Source organism: Vicia villosa, linkage group LG3, assembly GCF_029867415.1.
Source record: "Vicia villosa cultivar HV-30 ecotype Madison, WI linkage group LG3, Vvil1.0, whole genome shotgun sequence".
In the NCBI taxonomy this organism is placed as follows: Eukaryota; Viridiplantae; Streptophyta; class Magnoliopsida; order Fabales; family Fabaceae; genus Vicia; species Vicia villosa.
Genome location: NC_081182.1, coordinates 89,190,688 through 89,211,515, shown reverse-complemented (window position 1 = coordinate 89,211,515; position 20,828 = coordinate 89,190,688). Strand labels below are relative to the sequence as shown.

The window sequence follows — 20,828 nt, the reverse complement described above, 5'->3', positions numbered from 1 at the left end:
ATTAATCAACCAATTAATAATCATATCATATTAATTCCAATTCCATTATATTCTATTCCTAAAATGTGTGTCAATTCCCATCACAAAACCAACATTTATTTATAAAGAATATTTAAATCAAACACAATTTCGGTCAAATCGTAAAATATCACAATTTCAACAAAATAACACCACCATATTAACCTACTAATTAAACTTAGCTACCACGTAAATTTTCATTAAATTCCGGACAACTAATTATACCGCCTAATTCGACTATTTCGGTCAAACGGGACTGTTTTATATTTCACCAGTTCTATAACTGCTAACTGCTACTGTTTTCAAGTTATTTATTCTACTAGTTTCATTCTATGCTATTTCATAATTATAGTTCCATGGCTATATATATTATACCATTAATATATATCTAATAATGTAAGCCATAGCTTTGGACATTCAGTCTCTATCAAAGACTCTATATTTCTCCTCATTGAAGGCATCCATGCATACATGAATTTCCAATAACAACATTTCATTCTTAATTCACTTAATACAATAAATATTTTGTTGTGATTTGCAAGGTAGTTTTCGAGAGATATATATATACACAAATCAACACTTGACTAGTCATTTTTAAAAGTATTTTTTATTTATTTTAAATTAGGAGAGAATAATTAATAAACTATTTAATACTTGCATATTCATAGGAAAACATTCATTGATCAAGCATACACTATATATATTATACCATTGTAACATGTTAAATGACCATATGAAAATTGTAGAAACAAAAGAAGAGTAAATCACAGAACACACACAGGAACATCACAGACACATAATGAAAATAAAATGAAACGGCATAAGCTGCTGGGCTTGCTATATGCTCCGAAGGCACCGAAGGCACTTGTTGCTCTAAGCAACACTGTGCATATATTTAGTTTCCAGAAACTATTATTAATGAATGGCAACATCAACATTAGAGAACCAATTGCAATTTCAAAACAGTGATAGAAAATATTTTGACACAATACAATGATTAATCTATACCCTAACCCACATAAAATCCACCATATTCCCATTTAGGTAGAAAGAATCCCCCCTTACCTCGGATTGAGTGCAGCTTTAAGAAATTTCAATGGAGATTTGGAGAAAAATGACACTTGAGAGCAACACTTTGGGTCTCCTTCTTCTCCTCTTCACAACCCTAACCCCCTTTCTCCATTTCTTCTTTTTCTTTTCTCGGTTCCCTTTTTTTCTTCTATGCTTCTATTATTTCCAAAAGACAAAATGAGACTACCACCACTTACTCTCTATTTTATAATGGGCCTAATAAAATACACCCCTTAATACTTAGAGATGTCATTATTTAAGCCCAAAATCTTTCTACACTTAATATAAAAATAATACTTCCACTTAAATATCATTAAAATAAAATCCGATCATTTTAATATACCGACTGAATACTCAATGTCTCATATTTCCGGTCTAATCTTAATTACTCGGAAAATTCCCAAAACGCTAAACATTAACTCATTAATATTTTTAATACTAAAAATATTAAAATATTCGATTAAATATCGACCCGCTATCCCAAACTAATACCGACTAAATCGTCCCAAAATGCGAAAATTTCAATAAACATCTCAATAAATAAATAATATTATGCTTCCGACTATCCGACTAAAATCCTACTTTAACTTAATAAACCTAAATACGCCTCTTAAAATAATACCGACCATCCAAATTCGACTAAATCCAATATTTAAATCCTTTAATAATTTAATTAACCAATTAATTAAATTCGGGGCGTTACAGAGATCCTTACAAAAATAAAGTGAAACTTGATTTTGTGAAGGTTCGTAGAAGGCTGAAGCGTAAGTATGATGAGTTCAAGGTCGTAATCAATGGTTTTCTCGAGTCTATCCGTCGCAAGTCAGATGCTTTTCATGCAAGAGAGGAAATCAAGACCATGAAAGTTCAGATACAAAATAGTGGAGATAAACCTGTTAAGCCTGTAAAAATTCCAAAAATATGGATGGCTGATGGACCTCATTGGCCTGGGACTTTGGTTGAACACTTCATCTAAGCACTCAAAGGGTGAACTTGCTGGCATCATTCAGGTACTAATTAGCAAGCTTTTGAAATTGCTGGTGCAATATTTGATACTATAAAAAATCACCGTAAAAAATCACTGTGAAATGGATCTCATTGAACCAGTCTATGTCGGAAATGGTTATCTGTTTAGAAAGGTCTCTCTTTATGTAGTAGTTGCCTTATGCGTAATAAGAAGCATGCCAACACCTCAGAAGAGAATCGGGCACTAAAGATGCGTGACTCTGATGATGAAGATATGAATCTTTCATCCTTCCCTAAGAAATTTGGGAACTCAAGCTTCCTTATTGACTCAATTTCAGTGGCAGAGTTCTAAGGTAGGCCACTTTCTAATTTGTGTCAATTAGCCTCTTATTATGATTGAGCATTGGTAGTAGGCAGTTAAAATGTGATGTATACAACATTTCTGTATAAATGTATGAGCTAGTATTTTTCTTATGGCGTGAATATGATTATTTTAATTGAAAAGTATAATATTATTTATGTTTGTGCACTGCACATGTTCAGTGTTAATATAGCGTATGTGGTTTGTTGGTTTCAGTATGTGGATTGGAAAAGAACTTGTTACAGTTGTATAAATACTCCAAGATATTCATATAAAATAAATGATTATCCTTTGCATAATTATAGTATGTAAATATTTATGGAGATAATGATACTTTATGGTATAGAGAAAAGTATGGTCAAAGATAACTAAGTATAATTATTATGCCTTTCTTTGTAGCTTACTTTTATGTAGTTTCTCAAAAGTTGTGAGAGACTAGTTGAGCTGTGGTTTATGTATAAAGTTAATTTCTTATTTCTTTTACGTTTCATACATGGTTTAGGTAGAGAGGGCTTTGTGATTGCTTCAATTATAGCTAATGATAGAACCAATTGAAGAGGTGACTTATTTGTAGATATGTTTTACCGCACCTAACACGGTTACCTGATAGAGGGATGGTTCTATGGATACAGAAGAATTAGGCATCGCTATCTCAGAAGTGTGATAGAGGGATGGTTCTATGGATACAGAAGAACTAGGCATCACTATCTCAAAAGTGTGGTTCATGTAAGTATATTTTATTTAGAAATTTATTAATTTATCATTTACTTAATTTAATTTATAATATAAATAACTTTCAAAAATGTTAACTTCTTGTTTTTCAGTTTATTACATTGTACTGAATTAGAATTGTGTGTCTTCCTTCTTAAAATTCTAACTTCAAAAATGACTCATGAAAATATGATCTCTTAACAAAATTATGAATCGGGAAAACCCATTTAGTATGTTAATTTTCTTTGAATTATATTAGTATCCACCGATGTCCCATAACTTGAAGTAAAGTGACATGTTTATCAGTTTTCTTTTAATTTAGGTAAGGTTGTAGCCTCATGACCCTTACCTAAAGGTCACGAGTGGGGGTAAGGCTAATGCCCTTAGCTGTGCTTTTAGTTTTGTTCACAATCATTCTTTTTCGTGAATACAGGCAACATGAAATCTTTCTGTGGAGACATGAAGAAAAGGAAAAAGCTTACTCCAAAAAGCAATGTATGGAGTTTTGGAATTGTTCTAGCTACTGAATACAGGAAGGAAGCAAGAATTTTGACATAAATCTCTTAAGAGAGAGAGAGAGAGAGAGGAACTTAGTTAAATGGTGTCAGCCTTTCTTAGCTGACAACTTGTCTGTGCTCATGGATTCTCAACTTGAATGTCAGTTTCCGCCCAAAGCAGCAAAAATAGTTGCTGGCTTTTAGATTTGGATTGAAGTACTCTTAGTTGGAATGCATGCATCTACAAATTTGACTATGAAAATGTCCTCTTTTTTGTAGCACACTAAATGCACTTTATATATGTTATGATATTTAAACACGTGGATTTGATTAAAAATGTTATTTGGTATTGATGAATCATAATATTTATGCAATGAGTACCTTAGAGCGTTATTTTATATTTACATACCAAAAGAGTGATTTTGTGTTATTTGATATTTGAACACCATAATATGTAGCTTTTTGATATATGCACACCAAAAGAGTGATTTTTGGTATAAAAAAAAGTACTACAATAGCGTTTTGTAAAGAGTGTATTAATGAAACATCCTATAATAGCACTTTTAAATGAAAGGGCTATAAAACATATGCCATTTATTAGGGCAAAAGTGTCATATATTAGCGCTTTGTTTGAAAGTTCTATCAAACATGTGTCCTATAATAGCGCTTAGTTTAAAAGTGTTGTCAAACATGTGCTCTATAATAGCGCTTATTTTAAAAGTGCTATCGAAATCAAATAAAAAACGCGCAAAACTCTATACTTCAGTAGCACTTAAGGAAAAACACTATTAAAAAGCGGTACTTTAATAGCACTTTTAAAGTGCTATTAAACAAAAAAATTTACAATAGCGGCGCAGTCAATAGCGCTTTTAAGCGCTATCGAAAACAAAAAAAACACTATTAAATAGCTTATTTGGCGTAGTGCTTTCGTGAAAAAAGAATGGCTTTCTATCTTGGTGAATGGGAGGGGTGATTTTGTTCTTAAGGAGAAATTGAGGATTCTAAAGGAGAAATTGAGATGGTGGAATGTGAACATATTCGTTAAGTATGATTTGGCGGTTGAGGATAACGTTCGTATCTTGAATGAAGGGGATGAGGAGGTGGGGGAGGATGATGTTCTTGAGTCTAGCTTGGTGTTGGATAGGAAGAGAAGAGTGTCTAGGGATATTTGGTTGAATTTGAAAATTAAAGAGAATATGCTAATCCAAAAATCTAGAATGAAGTGGTTGAACGACGGAGATGCTAATAGTAAGTTTTTTCATGGGGTTATGAAAGCTAGAAGAACCCGCAATTTCATTGGTTCGATAGTGACCGAGGGAGGAATCATTAATTCGGTAGTGGGGATTAAGGAGGAGGTGAAGAATCATTTCGAGAAGAAGTTTATTGGGGGACAAAGGGTGAGGAAGGTTTTAGATGGTATTTCTTTTGAGACTTTGAAGGAGGAGGAAAAGGTCTTTCTTGAGAAACCGTTTTCGGAAAGTGAGATCAAAGAGGCAATTTGGAATTGTGACGGTACGAAAAGTCTGGGACCCGGCGGTTATTCTTTTATGTTCATCAAGAAGTGTTGGAATTTTATGCAAGTTGATTTCCTTAATTGTTTTCAATGTTTTCATAAGGAAGATTTATTGTCTAGAGCGATCACTTCATCTTTTTTAACCTTGATTCCCAAATCTTCTAATCCTTTGGGTCTAAACGATTATAGACCGATTTGCTTGGTTGGTTGTGTTTACAAAGCCATTTCTAAATTGTTAGCTTCGAGATTGAAGAAGGTGTTGGGTTCCATTGTGTCTGAGTGCCAAAGTGCCTTCATCCCGGGTAGACAACTACTTGACGGAGTTTTGGTGGCTAATGAGGCGGTGGATATGGCGAAGAGAGAAGGGCTTGGTTGTTTACTTTTTAAGGTTACTTTGAAAAGGTTTACGATAAGGTGTATTGGAGCTTTCTTAGATATATGTTAAGGAGAATGGGTTTCGGGGAATCTTGGATGAAGTGGATGGAGGTTTGATTTTTCGAGCAAGATGTCCGTTCTTGTGAATGGTAGTCCAACGGCGGAGTTTGAGGTGGAAAGAGGGTTACGGCAAGGTGATCCCCTTTCGCCTTTTCTTTTTGTCATAGTAGCGGAGGGTTTGAGGCGTTTGGTGGCTAAGGCGGTGGAGGTGGGGGAATATGTTGGATTCAATTTTAGGAGGTCTTGTTCGATGGATATTCTTCAATTTTCCGATGATATTTTACTTTTGAGGGAAGGGAGTTGGAAACAAGTTTGGGCGATCAAGGCTATTCTAAGAGGGTTTGAATTAGTTTCCGGGATTGGGATTAATTATCATAAAAGCAAACTTATTGGCATTAACATTGGAGATCATTTCTTGGATTGTGCTTCTAATTTTTTGTCTTATAGGAGGGAGGATAGCATTTTCGTTTTTCTTGGAATCCCTATAGGCATCAATCCTAGAAGGATTTCTTCTTGGCATTTTATCTTAAGCAAAATCAAGTCGAGGCTTATGGATTGGAAGGCTCGATTATTTTCTTTTGGTGGAAGGTTAACTCTTCTCAAATCCGTTCTTAGTAGACTTGTTATCTTTATGTTGTCTTTTTATAAGGTGCCTGAGAAAATTCTAAAGGAGATAAGGAAAGTCCAAAGCAATTTTCTTTGGGGAGGAGGGGGAGATGGTAGGAAAATTCATTGGGTTAGTTGGAGGAATATTTGTTTTCCAATTGACAAAGGAGGTCTCAGTTTAAGAAGAATTAGAGATTTCAATTTGACTCTTCTTCAAAAATGGCGGTGGAAGATTCTTGGAGGTTCCGAAGCTTTATGATATGAAGTCTTGAAATCTAGATATGGAGACTTTAATCTTCAAACGGTTGGTTTGGGCGTTAAAGTTCAAAATAAGGTCTCGACATCTTTTTGGTGGAGGGATATATTGATGTTGGATTATGGTTACAAAGATTATGTGTTTGTTGATAATTGTAGGTTCAAGGTTGGTAATGGTTTTCTCATTTCTTTTTGGCATTCTTGTTGGATAAAAGACTTTCTTTTGAAGGACGAATTTCCGGTAGCTTACTCTTATTCGGAGATGAAGTACGTGTCTATTGCTTGCATGGGAGGGTGGATTAACAACAATTGGGAGTGGGGAGATTTTGGAGTTAGGGGAGATAGTGATCCGGGGGATGTTGAGGAAGTGCAGCGGCTGCACTTGCTATTGCAGGAGGTGCGGCTGCAGCAGGGGGTGAGGGATATCGTGCGGTGGTGTGGCGACGCAGAGGAGGAATTTTCGGTGCGGAGTTGCTATAGGAGTTATGATAAATTTTTGGTTTCACAATTCTTTGGAAAGTTTTGGTTCCTCAAAAAAAAGATGTTTTGGTTGTAGATGTTTCATTAATAGGTTGCCTACCATGGATCTTCTTGCCTCAAGAGGTATTTCTTTTTCCAATTCTTCTTTGTGTGTCTTTTGTGAGAATGGGCATGAATCTTTGAAACATATTCTCCTATCATGTTGGGCATCAAAATTAATTTGGAGGGATTTGGCTTCTTGGATTGGTTATGATGATTATGGTGGGGATTGTTTTCTTGGGAGCTTCATGAGATGGTTTGGTTATTGTAAATCTAAGAAGGTGAAAAAAGGTAGAGAAGGGATTGTTTGGTTGGCAATTTGTTGGTCCATTTGGAATGTTAGAAATAGTATCATATTTAGAAGAGATGCTTGGAACATCTTAGACATGGTTTGGAGTATCAAGATGCTTGTTTGGCTTTGGTTTTTTATCGGGAATATTAATCGGACCAAATACAACTTTTACGAGTTCAACAAAGCTCCTATGTTGTATCTTTCCTAAGTGTATTTGGTGCTTAATCTCCTCTGATTCGGGCTTTTTTCGCCTTTTGTATTCTCTTGTAAGAACTTTTGATTCTTTTCTAATATATTTCTTGATTATAAAAAAAAAAAATACCTTTCTATTACTTAAGAATATTGATATAAAAAGGCTTATATTGCTTATAAAAAAAATAAAAAGGCTTATATTCCTTTAAATGAATAACGTTCACTACTTTGTTGGCATATAAATGCACGCTCCTCCTTTCATTCGATACTCTATTTTTGGTCTAATACTACATAATAAAAGTTGCACACAGCAAACATATAATACCACAACAAAAATAAATCAATTTGGTTAATTCTCAAAAACAGTGTTTCTGGGTTTCCATTCTTTTATCTCTCCAACACATCGGAGGGAACCTGTTGTTCTCTCCAGAATTTAGTACATTGTAAGTTCTCAAGGGCAGACAATTTCAGGTATTATTTAACGTATTTAATTATGTCTTTGATTTTTATGTACGCTGAATTAAATTTACAATACAAAATATTATTATGTTTTATTCTTCATATCGATTTTATTTAATATGTGATGTATTTAAAAGATATTTTAAATCTTTGTAGAATTTATTGTGAAACAATCTATGTTCAAATTATGTACACTCGTGACTTGTTATGTTTTAAATTCTTTTGTCCTGCATAATTTCGCTTAATTCTCATACGCAATTGATTCTCCAATTCCAAAATTCTTCAATGCTACTGGTTATTTATGATATCATCTCATCTTGTTCTTATCATTAATAAAGCAAACAAGGTTGGAAATAAATATTTAAAAAGTTTATCTCCGTACCATTTTTCCAACCAAAAATGAGATATTAGCACCATCTCCTAACTTGTTGCATATGTCGTCTCCTAACTTGTTGCATATGTTGTCGGCAAAAATGTTTTCCTCGTTTCGTCTCAACCTTCTAATAATAAAAGATTTTGCTATTAGATAAAGATTATAAATAGAATGGATTTAGATTTAAATTTTGAATGTAATTACTAGAAACTCTTACACATATAGTTCTAGTCTCTTCAACCATTTTTATACATATTATATTTGAGAATATTCTAGAAATGTGTAGCAATTTCAACACTCATCCTTGATGCAAATTTCGGTGACTCTAAGCGTAGCTCGTAACTCTTCAAATTTTGATTTTAGCAACGTCTTCGTGAATATGTTTGCAATTTGATCTTTTGTCATATAGTATTTGAGTTTGATCTCTTTAGTTGCTTCAACTTCTCTAATAAAGTGATTCTTGATTGCTATGTGTTTTGTTGTGATGTGGTGCACTAGATTCTTCGTCATTGCAATTGTTGTTTTGTCGTTCCAGTTGATTTTAGTAGGCACATCTTGTTTTTCTCTCATATCTTCAAGTATCTTGCAGAGCCATATAACTTGACTCGTTGCTTTACCAACATCCACGTAGTCTGCTTGTGATGTTGATTGTGCAACTGTAGGTTGCTTCTTCAACACCCAAAAAGAAATTTTTGATCCTAGTGAAAAAGCATAGAGAGAGTTTTTCTTTAGGTCATTCATCGAGGCTTGAGTAGCATAGAAAATACATTTTTATGGATCATGCTCCTTTGCGTTATTAGCTTGATGTCTATTTTTGTTGCGAAATTCTTTCTCTAGGTGCCCGAACTTCTTACAACGTTTGCATTGTGACATACTACAGTACCAACATTTTTTTCTATGTGTGGCCTAGTATTTTTGCATATATTGCATGAAGAATTTCTATCTGACTTGTTTTTAAGGAAATTTTTAGAAACTTTACTTCTTCTGAAAGTTTCTCCATAATATACCTTTTCCTCCAATTTCCTTATTTTGGGACTGAAATTTGAGTTTTTACTACAAGATATTTTTAAGTGTATCTTCTTTATGCCTATATAGTCTTTGCTCGTATGTTTCAAGAGAGTCCACTAGTTCTGTCACTGATAGAGTGCAGGAATCTTTGGTTTCCTCAATCATTATCACGATTGGGTTAAACTTAGGGGGGCATAGTAATTAGAATTTTCTCAATAACTTTCTTGTCAAGAATATCCTCCCAAAAAACTGTCGTTTGACTAATTATCTCTTTAACTTTAGAATAGTAATATTCAACTATCTCAAACTACTTCATCTTCAATAGTTAAAAACCTCTTCTTAGAGATTGAAGTTTAATGACACATATCTTGTCACTTTCTTGAAACTTTTCCTGCAACGTGTTCCACGCTTCTTTTGTAGTCTTAGTTCCCATTATTCTTGGAAAAATTGCATCAATCAGTGCTTAATTGAAAGGTGAACAACGCCTTTGAATTTTTCTATTTATTTTTTTCAACTCTTTTTTCTTGAGCTGCATTAAAAGCTGAAGTGTCTACAAGAACGGTGAAGCCTTCTTCTACTAAGTCCCATAAATCTTGAGATAAAAAAATGTTTTCATTTTAACACGGCAGAAATCATAATGTTCACTATTGAAAATAGGGACAAAAATAGATGATGATTGAGTGGGGTTATTCATAGCTTAGAAAAATTATTAGAGTGGGTCAATAGTACAAGAGAAGTTTTTTGAAGTAGTCAGGAGGGTTTAGAAATAGTAGGTAGGTAGGTAATATAACTACGCTCAATGTATGAACGAACATAGCTTTGATGCCACTATTGATAGTTGAATAGTTGATAAAAGATAATTTTAGAGAATTATTTAGAAAGAAGGTTATGTCATTGATTTCTTGAATGATTATTTACAAAGTACCAATTACTTATTTATAGGCTCAATTCACCGATCTCTCAATAATGGTGAATATTTTTATATTATTTTAATTCTTTCTAGATGTTTCACGATATATTAGTATCATGATAGTTCTAAGTTCTTCAATAATACTTATAGGTCTAGGTTCTTCTACAATTTCATACACATGTTAATTTTAAAATCTTCTACTATTTTCATACATATTATATTTAAATATTATATTTAAAAATATTTTACAAAAAAGTGGTAGATATTTCAACAACTACAATACTCACCAAAACTACACTTGCTATGTCTTTTTGTGAATTTTTGTATGATAGGTCTGAACAAGGTTGGGTTGTGTGTTTGTCAATGAAACACCCAACACTACTTTGGTTTAAAAAAAAAAAACTATTTATTTTCTGGACGATATCATTAACTCTCTCTTGATTTACATGCACCTCTTCTCTGATCTGTGAATAGTTGTTGCATGCACCTCTCCTCAGAGATCATAATAAGTACAGGGTTCCAATTCCAAGAGACCTGAATACAGTTCTGAGAATAAAAGAAGTATATGCTATTATTTTATTGACAAATAGTAATAATTTATCTGTTAATTAAGGACATAGAAAATGTTAAGCCATGCATCAAATTCAGAACCTGTTACATAAAAAATACTGTAAATCACATCACTTTACTATGATAGTTGGTCTCTAAAAAAATGTAGAAATAAGTTATATTTTAATACTTATCTAATTTTTTAAAATAAATTAAACAAACAATGTGATATATTACTATATAACATGTTTTAAAAAAACGTGGTCGCGTTAAGACTTTCGCAATTTGGGTCTCTACAATTCTCACGACGCTTATTATGGTCGTCGCCGTATGAATCAACCATAACTTTTTTATAACATAAAAAACGGTATTGATATCAGGCATATGTAATTTTCGCGGTCGCAGAGCATTTTTTAAAAAACTAGTATATAATATTGTTTATTAATATTAATTTTAAATATCAAACTATAAACTTGCCCACTCTCTTCTAAAAATTTGAATTTTGTCATTTTACAGAAATTTAATACTTTCGGGTAGACCCAACACAACACAAACCGTTACCAAATTGTCCCATAAATAGACTCTTATTCTCCCTCTCTTACAAACAACCTCTTTATCCCTCACTGGCATCACAGACAGTTCAATTTGTTGAGACCAGGTGAAAAATGATGAAACTCCACATCATATGGTTCTTTTCCCTTCAAATTTTGTTGCATGTTTCATCCTCAAACAGTGGAAAAGTCCCGGCTATAATAGTTTTTGGAGACTCATCTGTTGATTCTGGTAACAACAATTTCATTCCAACAATAGCAAGAAGCAATTTTGAGCCATATGGTAGAGATTTTCCAAATGGAAATCCAACTGGTAGATTTTCGAATGGAAGACTTGCTCCTGATTTCATCTCTGAGGCGTTTGGAATTAAGCCTATTGTGCCGGCTTATTTGGATCCTTCTTATGATATTTCGGATTTTGCGTCCGGCGTTTGTTTTGCTTCTGCTGGTACTGGATTTGATAACGTTACTGCAAGTGTTGCTGTAAGTTCTCAATTAATAATATTTTTCATTGCTATTAATTTACCAAAATTTCTAAAAAAAATTACTTTGAAGAGAAAATAACTTTCATGCATGATATTAATAACCTTTTTTTACTACAAAATAATTCATATTGAGGTTACTTTTATTTTATATTTTTCAGGATGTGATACCTTTATGGAAAGAAGTTGAGTACTACAAAGAGTACCAAAACAAATTAAGAGCAAAATTTGGTAACAACAAAGCTAATGAAATAATAAGCGAGTCTTTGTATTTGATTAGCATAGGAACGAATGATTTTCTTGAGAATTATTACCAACGTCTTGAAAGGAGGATGCAATTTAGTGTCCAAGAATATGAGGATTTTTTAATTGGACTTGCTGAAAATTTTCTTAAGGAAATTTATTACCTTGGAGCAAGGAAAATTTCTATGACAGGGTTAATTCCTATGGGGTGTCTGCCACTGGAGAGAGCCATAAATATTTTGGGTCATCATGGTTGTAAGGATTTGTACAATGATGTTGCTTTGGAATTTAATGCAAAATTGGAACTGTTAGTGGCAAAGTTGAACATGGAGCTCTCTGGATTTCAATTAGTATTAACAAATGCGTATGATTTGGTCATGCAAATTGTTACAGAACCTTCTCAATTTGGTAAGTTTACTTTTACTTTTCTATTTTACATCATTGCTTTTTTTTCTGGGTAGAAACTGAGTATCCGTATGCGTAATTAAGACAAATTCTTCGAATCGAGAAAATTTATAATACATCTTAAAATTCTCTCTTAAAAAAATTTAACAATGTTAAGCGCTCAGTGTTGGATTTAAACTCAAAATCTCTGGATAAGAGAGAAAAGAACTCTTACCATCTCTTACAAATACTCTGACATATTTTACGTGCTCTTAAAATTTTTTCACTATTTTGAGAAAAATAAAAAGTGACAAATTTTTTTTTTTTTTTACTTCTATATTAAAGAATTAAAATTATTATAATTCTACATAATGAGTAATTAATTGTTCTTAATAGTTTGTCTCATATTGCTACCTTTCTTAAGAAGTGTACATTTTTCATCATTCACTTTCTTCAAAAGAATTAAATTGATATGGGTTTGGTTAAATTTATGTGGACCTAGACAAGTTTTAGAGCAAAAATAAATAGTGATAAATAGCACACCACATTCATTGAGCCACCTGTCCAATTAAACCTACATGTCAGAGAAATTGGGATGGTGGTACATCAAATTAGTTTCCGATTAAATAAATAAAAAAACTGACCCCAGCATTTTGAAAGCTCACAACTAACTAAATTCTCATTATTTCCTACCAATTCCTCTCAACATCTTTGTAAATTATCTTTGATATATTTTTTTAATTATACAGAATCTAGTGAACCCAAAGAACTCAAATCACTTTATTATTTATTTAAAAAAATAATAATTAGAGTCAGAATCATCTTTGACAGCGTAGAAGACATGTTAATGTATAACGTCTCAAATTTTTTACAGTTAAACTATAACTAAATAAGCATGCAAGACAGACTTTCACTCATTTTTCAAAGTAAAAAAATCATATAGAAATTTTTTTTATTTAATTAATTATGGGTGAAGATGACCAAGACATACTATACTGACTACTACCTAAAAATAAATTCTCAATCATCAACCCACTTTATGTCATCCAACTAACTCCCTCTCTAACATACTTGAATAAACACTCAAAATATTTATTTTTTACAACTACATCAATGTTAGTATATCTCAATAAGTTACATAGATTGGTGAGTACATTATGATTCAATTCTCTTGATATGTAAATAGCCCCCTTTCGTGCCGTAAACATTACGGTATTAATTAAAAATAATAAATTTTTGAACATTATATGATTTGTTTTGGTCAGGTTTTGAAGATGCAACGGTGGGATGCTGTGGAACAGGTAGATTTGAGATGGGTTTCATGTGTGATCCAAAAAGTCCATTTACATGCAAAGATGCAAATAAATATGTATTTTGGGATGCTTTTCACCCTTCCGAAAGAACAAGTCAGATAGTGTCAAATTATTTGATGGAAAAATATCTTGGCAAGTTTCTTTGATTCAAGACAAGATCAACAGATCCTTTCAACTCTGTGGGGAACTTAGATTTTATCCATAGTGGGAAAATTTACACATTTGTAAATGTGATTATAATATTTCTTATAAGCAAAGTTTATTGAAGTGAGTATAAGGATATTCAAAATCCATTACAAAAGTTTTATTATCAAATGAGTTTTTAGAATCAATAGTTTGTTTCAACAAAATATTTAAATTAGACATCTTCGTCAAACAAAGTACAGTAAAAAAATTAAGAAATGAAACTTCTTACATAAAGAAGCCGAAACGCCTAAATAAAAATAGTGTAGAACGTGTAAAAATAAAATGAAAGTGAAGCACAAAAACTTTATACACGACCCTGTCACATACACAATAATACTGGTAATAACACAACAATATTGATAATAATTTTAAAAAAATAAATAAACATAATCATAAGTGTATGTGCAAGTGTCCGTCAGCGACACAGACATATTTTTTTTAGAGGTATCGGTGTTTCATATGATAAAAAAAATCTCTACAACAAATAATTTTGATGCCACATAGAAAAAAACTTGCTACATCATTCCGGTATAACAAATTAGACACAAGTCAAAACCAACATGCAAACAACAGTTAACGAACTCAAGAAAGCTTAGACTTCCACCTCATAAATAAATAAATTGTTAATTGGGGAGATGGAAGTATCACATTGATACACTAGTGTAAAAAGAGCAATATAATTTTAAAATTTACACCCGATATACTAATAACGGGTGTAAATAAAAAAAAGCGATGGCAATTTTGTAAATATAATATCATTTTAAATATTATTAGGTGAATATATACAACCAATTTTTTGAAAACAGGTTTAAATTAAAAATATTAACATAATTAAATCTCAATTACTCCCGTTAAACTAAAAACGGGTGTAATTTTTTTATTAGCTGAATAAAATAATCTAAACATATTAAAAAATTACTACATTGAATTGAAAATTTTCATTACCATAATTGAAATTGTTCATTCCCAGATTCATCGAAATCCAAATCTCCGTAACTCATTTCACAACATTCACTCAGTGTTCTCCTCTCACAAAAAACACTCTCACCCCATTAAACCCTAAACTGCAATTTCTCACCTCTCTCGCCTAACAATTCATCTGCAAAATTCTCAAATTTTTTATCACCGTCTCCATTTCCGACGGCTATCGGAAGAGGATTCTCTCACCATTGATGTTGATTTCACTGTTATCGGAAGAGGATGATGTCGAAGTCAGTTCTTGCAACCGATATTTGTTTTTCTTTCGGCAGCACGGTAATTATTCCGGCGGTGAAACTTCATCTACAAAATGATTTAGTGTTCGGCCGTGGTGCTTTTCTCTTTCACTGAAGGGTACAGAATTAGGGTTCGGTTGTGGTCTTCATTTTAGGTATGTCTCTTTATGTTCATGTATGGTGATTGATTCAACAAAAATTTATACATGAGTTTAATTATGTGTGAATCTGGGTGTGTATTGTTCAACTTTTTGCATTGATCGTGTTTTGTAGACGCTTAAACCACAATAAGCTCAAAGGACCTATCCCAAGAGAACTTACTCATCTTAAAAATATCAAAATTCTGAGTATATTTCAATGTTTTTTTCTTCTCATTTTCATGTTCTAGAATGGAAAAATCCAAGTTCAATTTCATTTATCAGCTAATTTGAAAACTCGATTGTGATTTTGCAGTGATTTTCTTATAATAACCTCTAGAACAATACCAGTAGATGGTAACTTTCAATTATTCAGAAATCACTTGCATTGTCAACATTGGAAGGATATAGTGGCTATGGAGCTGAACAGGGAGAAAAGGTATGTCATATTGATACCTTTTAGAGTTTTTGCATTTTTTCTCCATTTTTCATTCATGTATCTCTCCATCCACACTCTATGGTTCTCTCACGTGTCAAACTCAATGCTAGTTATACAGTTTTCCAACATTGTTGATTGTTTATTTATAATTTTTCTGGCAAAACAATCACTGCCTGGTATCCATCTTAAATATAGTTCATTGCAGTTTTAAGTGGATTAGAAGAAGTGTTATATTTTGTATTATGATTTTCCTGTGTTTTCTCGATCCTTCCTCAGACACTAAATGAATAATTTTGTAATGACCTCTCCTTTTATTTGACTCCATTTACTCTGTAAGTTTGACTATTGTGCATTGTTGGCACTTCTCTTTATTAAGTCATACAGAGGGTTTTCCCCCAGTTAGTGTGGGTCTGGATGACACTTGTACCTTTCTATATCATTTTATGGTTTTCTTTCTTCGATATATATTTCATAAGCAATGAGGGGTTCCAACTGCCAAAGTTCAGCCCCGGATAATGACAATGATTCGTATTGCAACATATAGTAATTGCTTTTATTTTCCGTCTAAGCATGTATTTTGTAAAGCTTTTTGCTGCCCTCTCTTTACATAAGTTAATGATGCTTGGAAGATTAAGAGACATTTCTAATCTATGCAGCCACTAAGAAGTGCAATTGCTTCAACATTTTACCCTGATCTCGGCATAGAAGATGGTGATATATTTGTCTCAGATGGAGCAAAGTGTGATATATCTCGTCTCCAGGTTCATTTTGTATTTTTTTAAATAAATTTTGCAATGTTAACAAACTTAATACATGCCTTAAAACAGAAGAAGTTGTTCATTCTAGACTACTATGATTTTTTCATGTCATTAGTAGAAGAAGTTAGAAAACTTGAAGGCACAACATTGTATAGATCAAGGACTTTGTTCTTCCTTACACACGACAACGCGTTAAGACCTCTAGCGATTGAGCTAGCTTGGCCGCCGATGAATGGAAAGCCACAGTGGAGGCAAGTGTATACGCCTTCTTGGCACTCAACTGATGTTTGGCTTTGGAGACTTGCCAAAGCTCGTGTCCTTGCTCATGATGGTGGCTATCACCAACTTGTTAGTCATTGGTGTGAAACAGTATACCTCTTTAATAGTATACTAGGGTTGAAAAGAGAAAATAACACGTAGCTTAATTGATTTTCATATTAACACAACTGCAGATTATAATATCATGCATCTACTCAGTTTAAATTAATTACTATCTGTTAAATTAATGTAATATGTTTCAGGCTGATACTCGAGCTCTCAAGAGGAAGACATGGGAGCAGCTGGCTTCTGAAGAGGGTATGTCAATCGTTTTGATTGAGTTTGTAGGACATAAAAGGATTGAAAGGTTAATGTATAACATTTCTATGCAGGTAAGGATATTCCTAAAGCTAGTGAAATTGAAAGGTTAATGTGTCGTACAGGTGTTGATCATGTACTAAATAGGGTTAGTTGACTTTTTCTTGACATTTTCTCTCTGACAAAGAAGAAAATGAGCTGGATAGACTGAAGTTGAGATTTTCTCAAATATTTTATGATAATATTCTGAAAGTAAGGTGTTTCCTTGATTTGTTTTGGTGTCTATTATATAGTGTTGTAATGGCATAATCTTGATATATATTGCATATCATTTTGTCTAGCTTGAAAAACCAATGGAGGGTCTGGAAGACTGGTTGGAAGCAGTTTATAATGCTCGCATCCCCTGTGCTGTTGTTTCAAGTCTTGATAGAAAAAATGCGGTAGAAGCTTTGGAATGAATGAGGCTCAATAAGTACTTCCAGGTTGGTAATACTTATGAAGAGTTGAAATCGTATTGGTATTAATGACAAAATTTACTTGATCTTAGGTTATATTCAAAGAGCCAGAGATCCTTTTTTCGAACATTATCATGGCCATTGGTATTGTCGAGGAACTTCTGTTGTATTCCCACGAGGAACTTCTGCTGTATCATACATCGAGTTAAACTTTTTCTGAGGACTAGATACAAGATACGATCAACCTTATTCATGTAAGCTCTTTATTCTTGTAGTAGATGCAAAGCTTTGGAATGTATTAAATTTAAACAAACTCTATTGGATAAATTTAACTCTGTTTTTTCTTTTTCTTTTCACTTTTAGTATTGAATTCGATCTCTTACATGTGCTGAGTTTATGTGGTGTTTTTCTTAAGATTCAGATGTCGTAATCATTAGAGTATTACATTGCTGATGCCTTTTTGAAATTTATGAGCATTTACGAGTCTCATGTCCAGGACCTCCGTTCTATGCTATTTGGGATTTTAGAATCTTACAATGTTATTGGGTATATCTCACTCTATATTATTCGTTTAAACAGTGGTGGCCTGGTGGGTTGGGTAAAGTATCTACACATGTTGTTGTTTCTGCTCGTCTTATTACGGATGGTCAAGACCAAGGAGTGCATGGTAATTACCGAACTTAATCATCCAAATTTCTGGTGTTAGACACAAACATAAATTTATGAACTATATGATGTATGTCCTTTTTGAAGGTTTCATTCTCCAGCTGCGGAGCTTGGATGATCACTTGCCTCTTTCAGGCATAACTGTTGGAGATATTGGAGTGAAATTTAGAAATGCAGCATATAACAGCATGGATAACGGAGTTCTAAGTTTTGATCACGTACGAATTCCAAGGAATCAAATGTTAATGAGGTAGTTCAATTTTACTTATTTGCCTTCTCTGGCCTCTCCAACCAAATATCTAATAATCTTAGATGTAGGTTTAATGGTGTATAATTTATACTACATAAATATAAGTGATTTGTAGGGGCCGAGTGACTACAGTCCAAGCCACTAGGCAATGTCTATGTAGGTGAATCCACAAGACGGGAGACTGAATCAAACTCAAATAGTATTAACCAATACACGAATAAAAATAAATTTAGTCAGTATCTTCAGTGAATATTAGTAGTTAGGTTATATATGGTATTGTGTGTATCAATTAAGTGCATTTTTTCTGGAACCTACTTTTTAATAATTAACTATTAAAAATATCTACACTATTAATTACTTCTTTTTTAATGCAAAGGTAACTTGATAAAAATGATGGTTAAGAGAAACAAACGGGAACAAAAAGCTGTGTACATCATGTGTAAAACTCATCACTATTGTGATGTGTGGGGGGAATGTCTGTGACCGCAAGCATGTCTTTAGATTGACCTTTTCTATTCATTTTCGATATCAATGTTTTCCTTTTCTAATTTTTGTCAATATAATAATCCCGATGATTCTCTGTTTTATGGTGATGGCTTTGCCACATTAGTAAAGCTTCAAGGACACAAGAAGGTACTTACTTAGCCTTATAATAACAACCATTTTACATTTCTATTTAAAGCTAGAAATTTTGGCTTCTTTTTTAGTTGATAATTAATTCTGAACTAGTTTAATTGAAATATTTGTGAGCAGCTTGTCACTGGAATTGCACTTCCACATGGATCAAACAAACTTTATTCTGGCAGCACCGATGGGACACTTCGGACATGGGACTGTGTTACTGGTCAATGTACTAATTTGACGAATCTTGGTGCTGAAGCTACCTCTTTGATCAGTGAGGGCCCGTGGATTTTTGTTAGTCTGCCTAACATTGTCAAGGTAAGCTCTTATTCCTACTTCAATTATTTTTTACTTTCATTATATGGTTTTGTTATATAGGACTGTTAATTGTAAGCTGATAAATGTCATTGTGGTTTTTTGTGAAGGCATGGAATATGCAAACTGCTTCACATTTAACTCTCGATGGACCTAAGGGACGAGTCCTTGCCATGGTTGTTGGCAATGATACACTCTTAGCTGGAGCAGAGGTAACTACTCACACATTGGTTTATGGTTATATAGTATGTTTTGTTCTCTTACTTTTGTAATAATTCATTTATGTTATCTATCAATTTATGTTGATTTAGATTATTTAAATATCATGATGGTGTAATTTTTGCATGGAGAGGCAGTTCTAAATCCAATTCCCCTTTTGAACTGGTTGCATCACTACGCGGACACACTAAATCTGTTGTTTGCCTGGCTGTTGGATGTAACAAGATGTTGTACTCAGGATCCAAGGATCAAAGCATCAAGGTATATTTTGATTGTTTGGCAATAAAGAGTCTCTGTGAATCTTCAGTGGTTTTTTGCTTTTCTATGTTAGCTCTACACAATTGCTTGTTGCTTAATATATGTTTTGTTTGATAAATTGATAATGATTTCTTATTGTTTTGTTCAGGTTTGGGACCTAGACAAATTTGAGTGTAAAATGACACTCAATGCGCTTACAGGAGAAGTCACATCCCTTATTTGTTGGGACAAATTCTTGCTATCTGGTTCATCAGACTGCACTATCAAGGTCTGGTATAAAACCGTCGAGGATACTTTGGAAGTTGCATATTCACACAATGTAGAAAACATTTTTTAAACATTTTTTAAGAAATTAGAGGTTTGTTGTGTGGCTCTGAATTGCTATATAATGAATAATTTTGTAGACTTTGCTTGAGAAGATGAAGTCGGTGTACACGAATGTAGAAGGTCTTCCTCCGGATCGAATTGTGGAAAGCAATTGCTTCTCCAGGGCGTGGTATTTTGGCCATGGATGAATCCAATGCTACATGTGGAAAGCGGTTGGATTCAATTGGACTAGAGAACACCGAAGCTAACCGTCAGGTATGGCGTAAAATTATATATGAAGAAAGTGTCATGACTTGGTTAAAATATAAATTTTATGTGTATGATTTTATAGTACTTGAAATATTATGAATGCACATGATTTTGTATACTTTTTGGTTAATATTAAAAATATTTTGACTTAGTTAAAATATGATTTTTATGTGTATGATTTTATAGTATTTGCAATATTATGACTGAAAATGAAATATAACTAAATGGTGTATATGAAATAGGGTGTAAATAGATTTAAATATAATATAATTGTTCATTCATAAATGACGTATTTACACCCGATTTTTATTAAAATAGAGTGTAATTAAGAAGGTATCTACACCCGATTTTAATTAAAACAGGGTGTAATTAAAACGTAATTACGCCCAATTACACCCGATTTTTATTAAAACATGGTGTAATTAAAACGTAGTTACGCTCAATTACACC

At 32.9% G+C, this 20,828-nt stretch overlaps 2 protein-coding genes and 1 long non-coding RNA gene across 3 annotated transcripts; all 3 read left to right on the top strand.

The window, feature by feature from the left end:
- The first annotated feature begins 7,761 nt into the window (after positions 1-7,761).
- On the top strand, positions 7,762-14,036 carry LOC131656305 (GDSL esterase/lipase At2g42990-like). The gene is made up of 4 exons (XM_058926047.1): positions 7,762-7,907; positions 11,252-11,769; positions 11,930-12,419; positions 13,661-14,036. The coding sequence occupies exons 2-4, from the start codon at positions 11,401-11,403 to the stop codon at positions 13,852-13,854; spliced, it is 1,053 nt and encodes a 350-aa protein (XP_058782030.1). The 5' UTR covers positions 7,762-7,907; positions 11,252-11,400; the 3' UTR covers positions 13,855-14,036.
- An 839-nt stretch (positions 14,037-14,875) lies between these two features.
- LOC131656304 (uncharacterized) lies at positions 14,876-17,166 on the top strand. The gene is made up of 6 exons (XR_009300056.1): positions 14,876-15,263; positions 15,562-15,684; positions 16,341-16,445; positions 16,558-16,801; positions 16,964-17,018; positions 17,093-17,166. It is a non-coding gene; the product is annotated as an uncharacterized LOC131656304 (long non-coding RNA).
- A 1,610-nt stretch (positions 17,167-18,776) lies between these two features.
- LOC131658502 (zinc finger CCCH domain-containing protein 48-like) lies at positions 18,777-20,378 on the top strand. Its single transcript, XM_058927789.1, has 6 exons — positions 18,777-19,022; positions 19,143-19,328; positions 19,436-19,593; positions 19,637-19,805; positions 19,951-20,070; positions 20,207-20,378. Exons 1-6 carry the CDS (start codon positions 18,921-18,923, stop codon positions 20,315-20,317), a joined length of 846 nt encoding a protein of 281 aa, XP_058783772.1. The 5' UTR covers positions 18,777-18,920; the 3' UTR covers positions 20,318-20,378.
- The last annotated feature ends 450 nt before the right edge of the window (positions 20,379-20,828 follow it).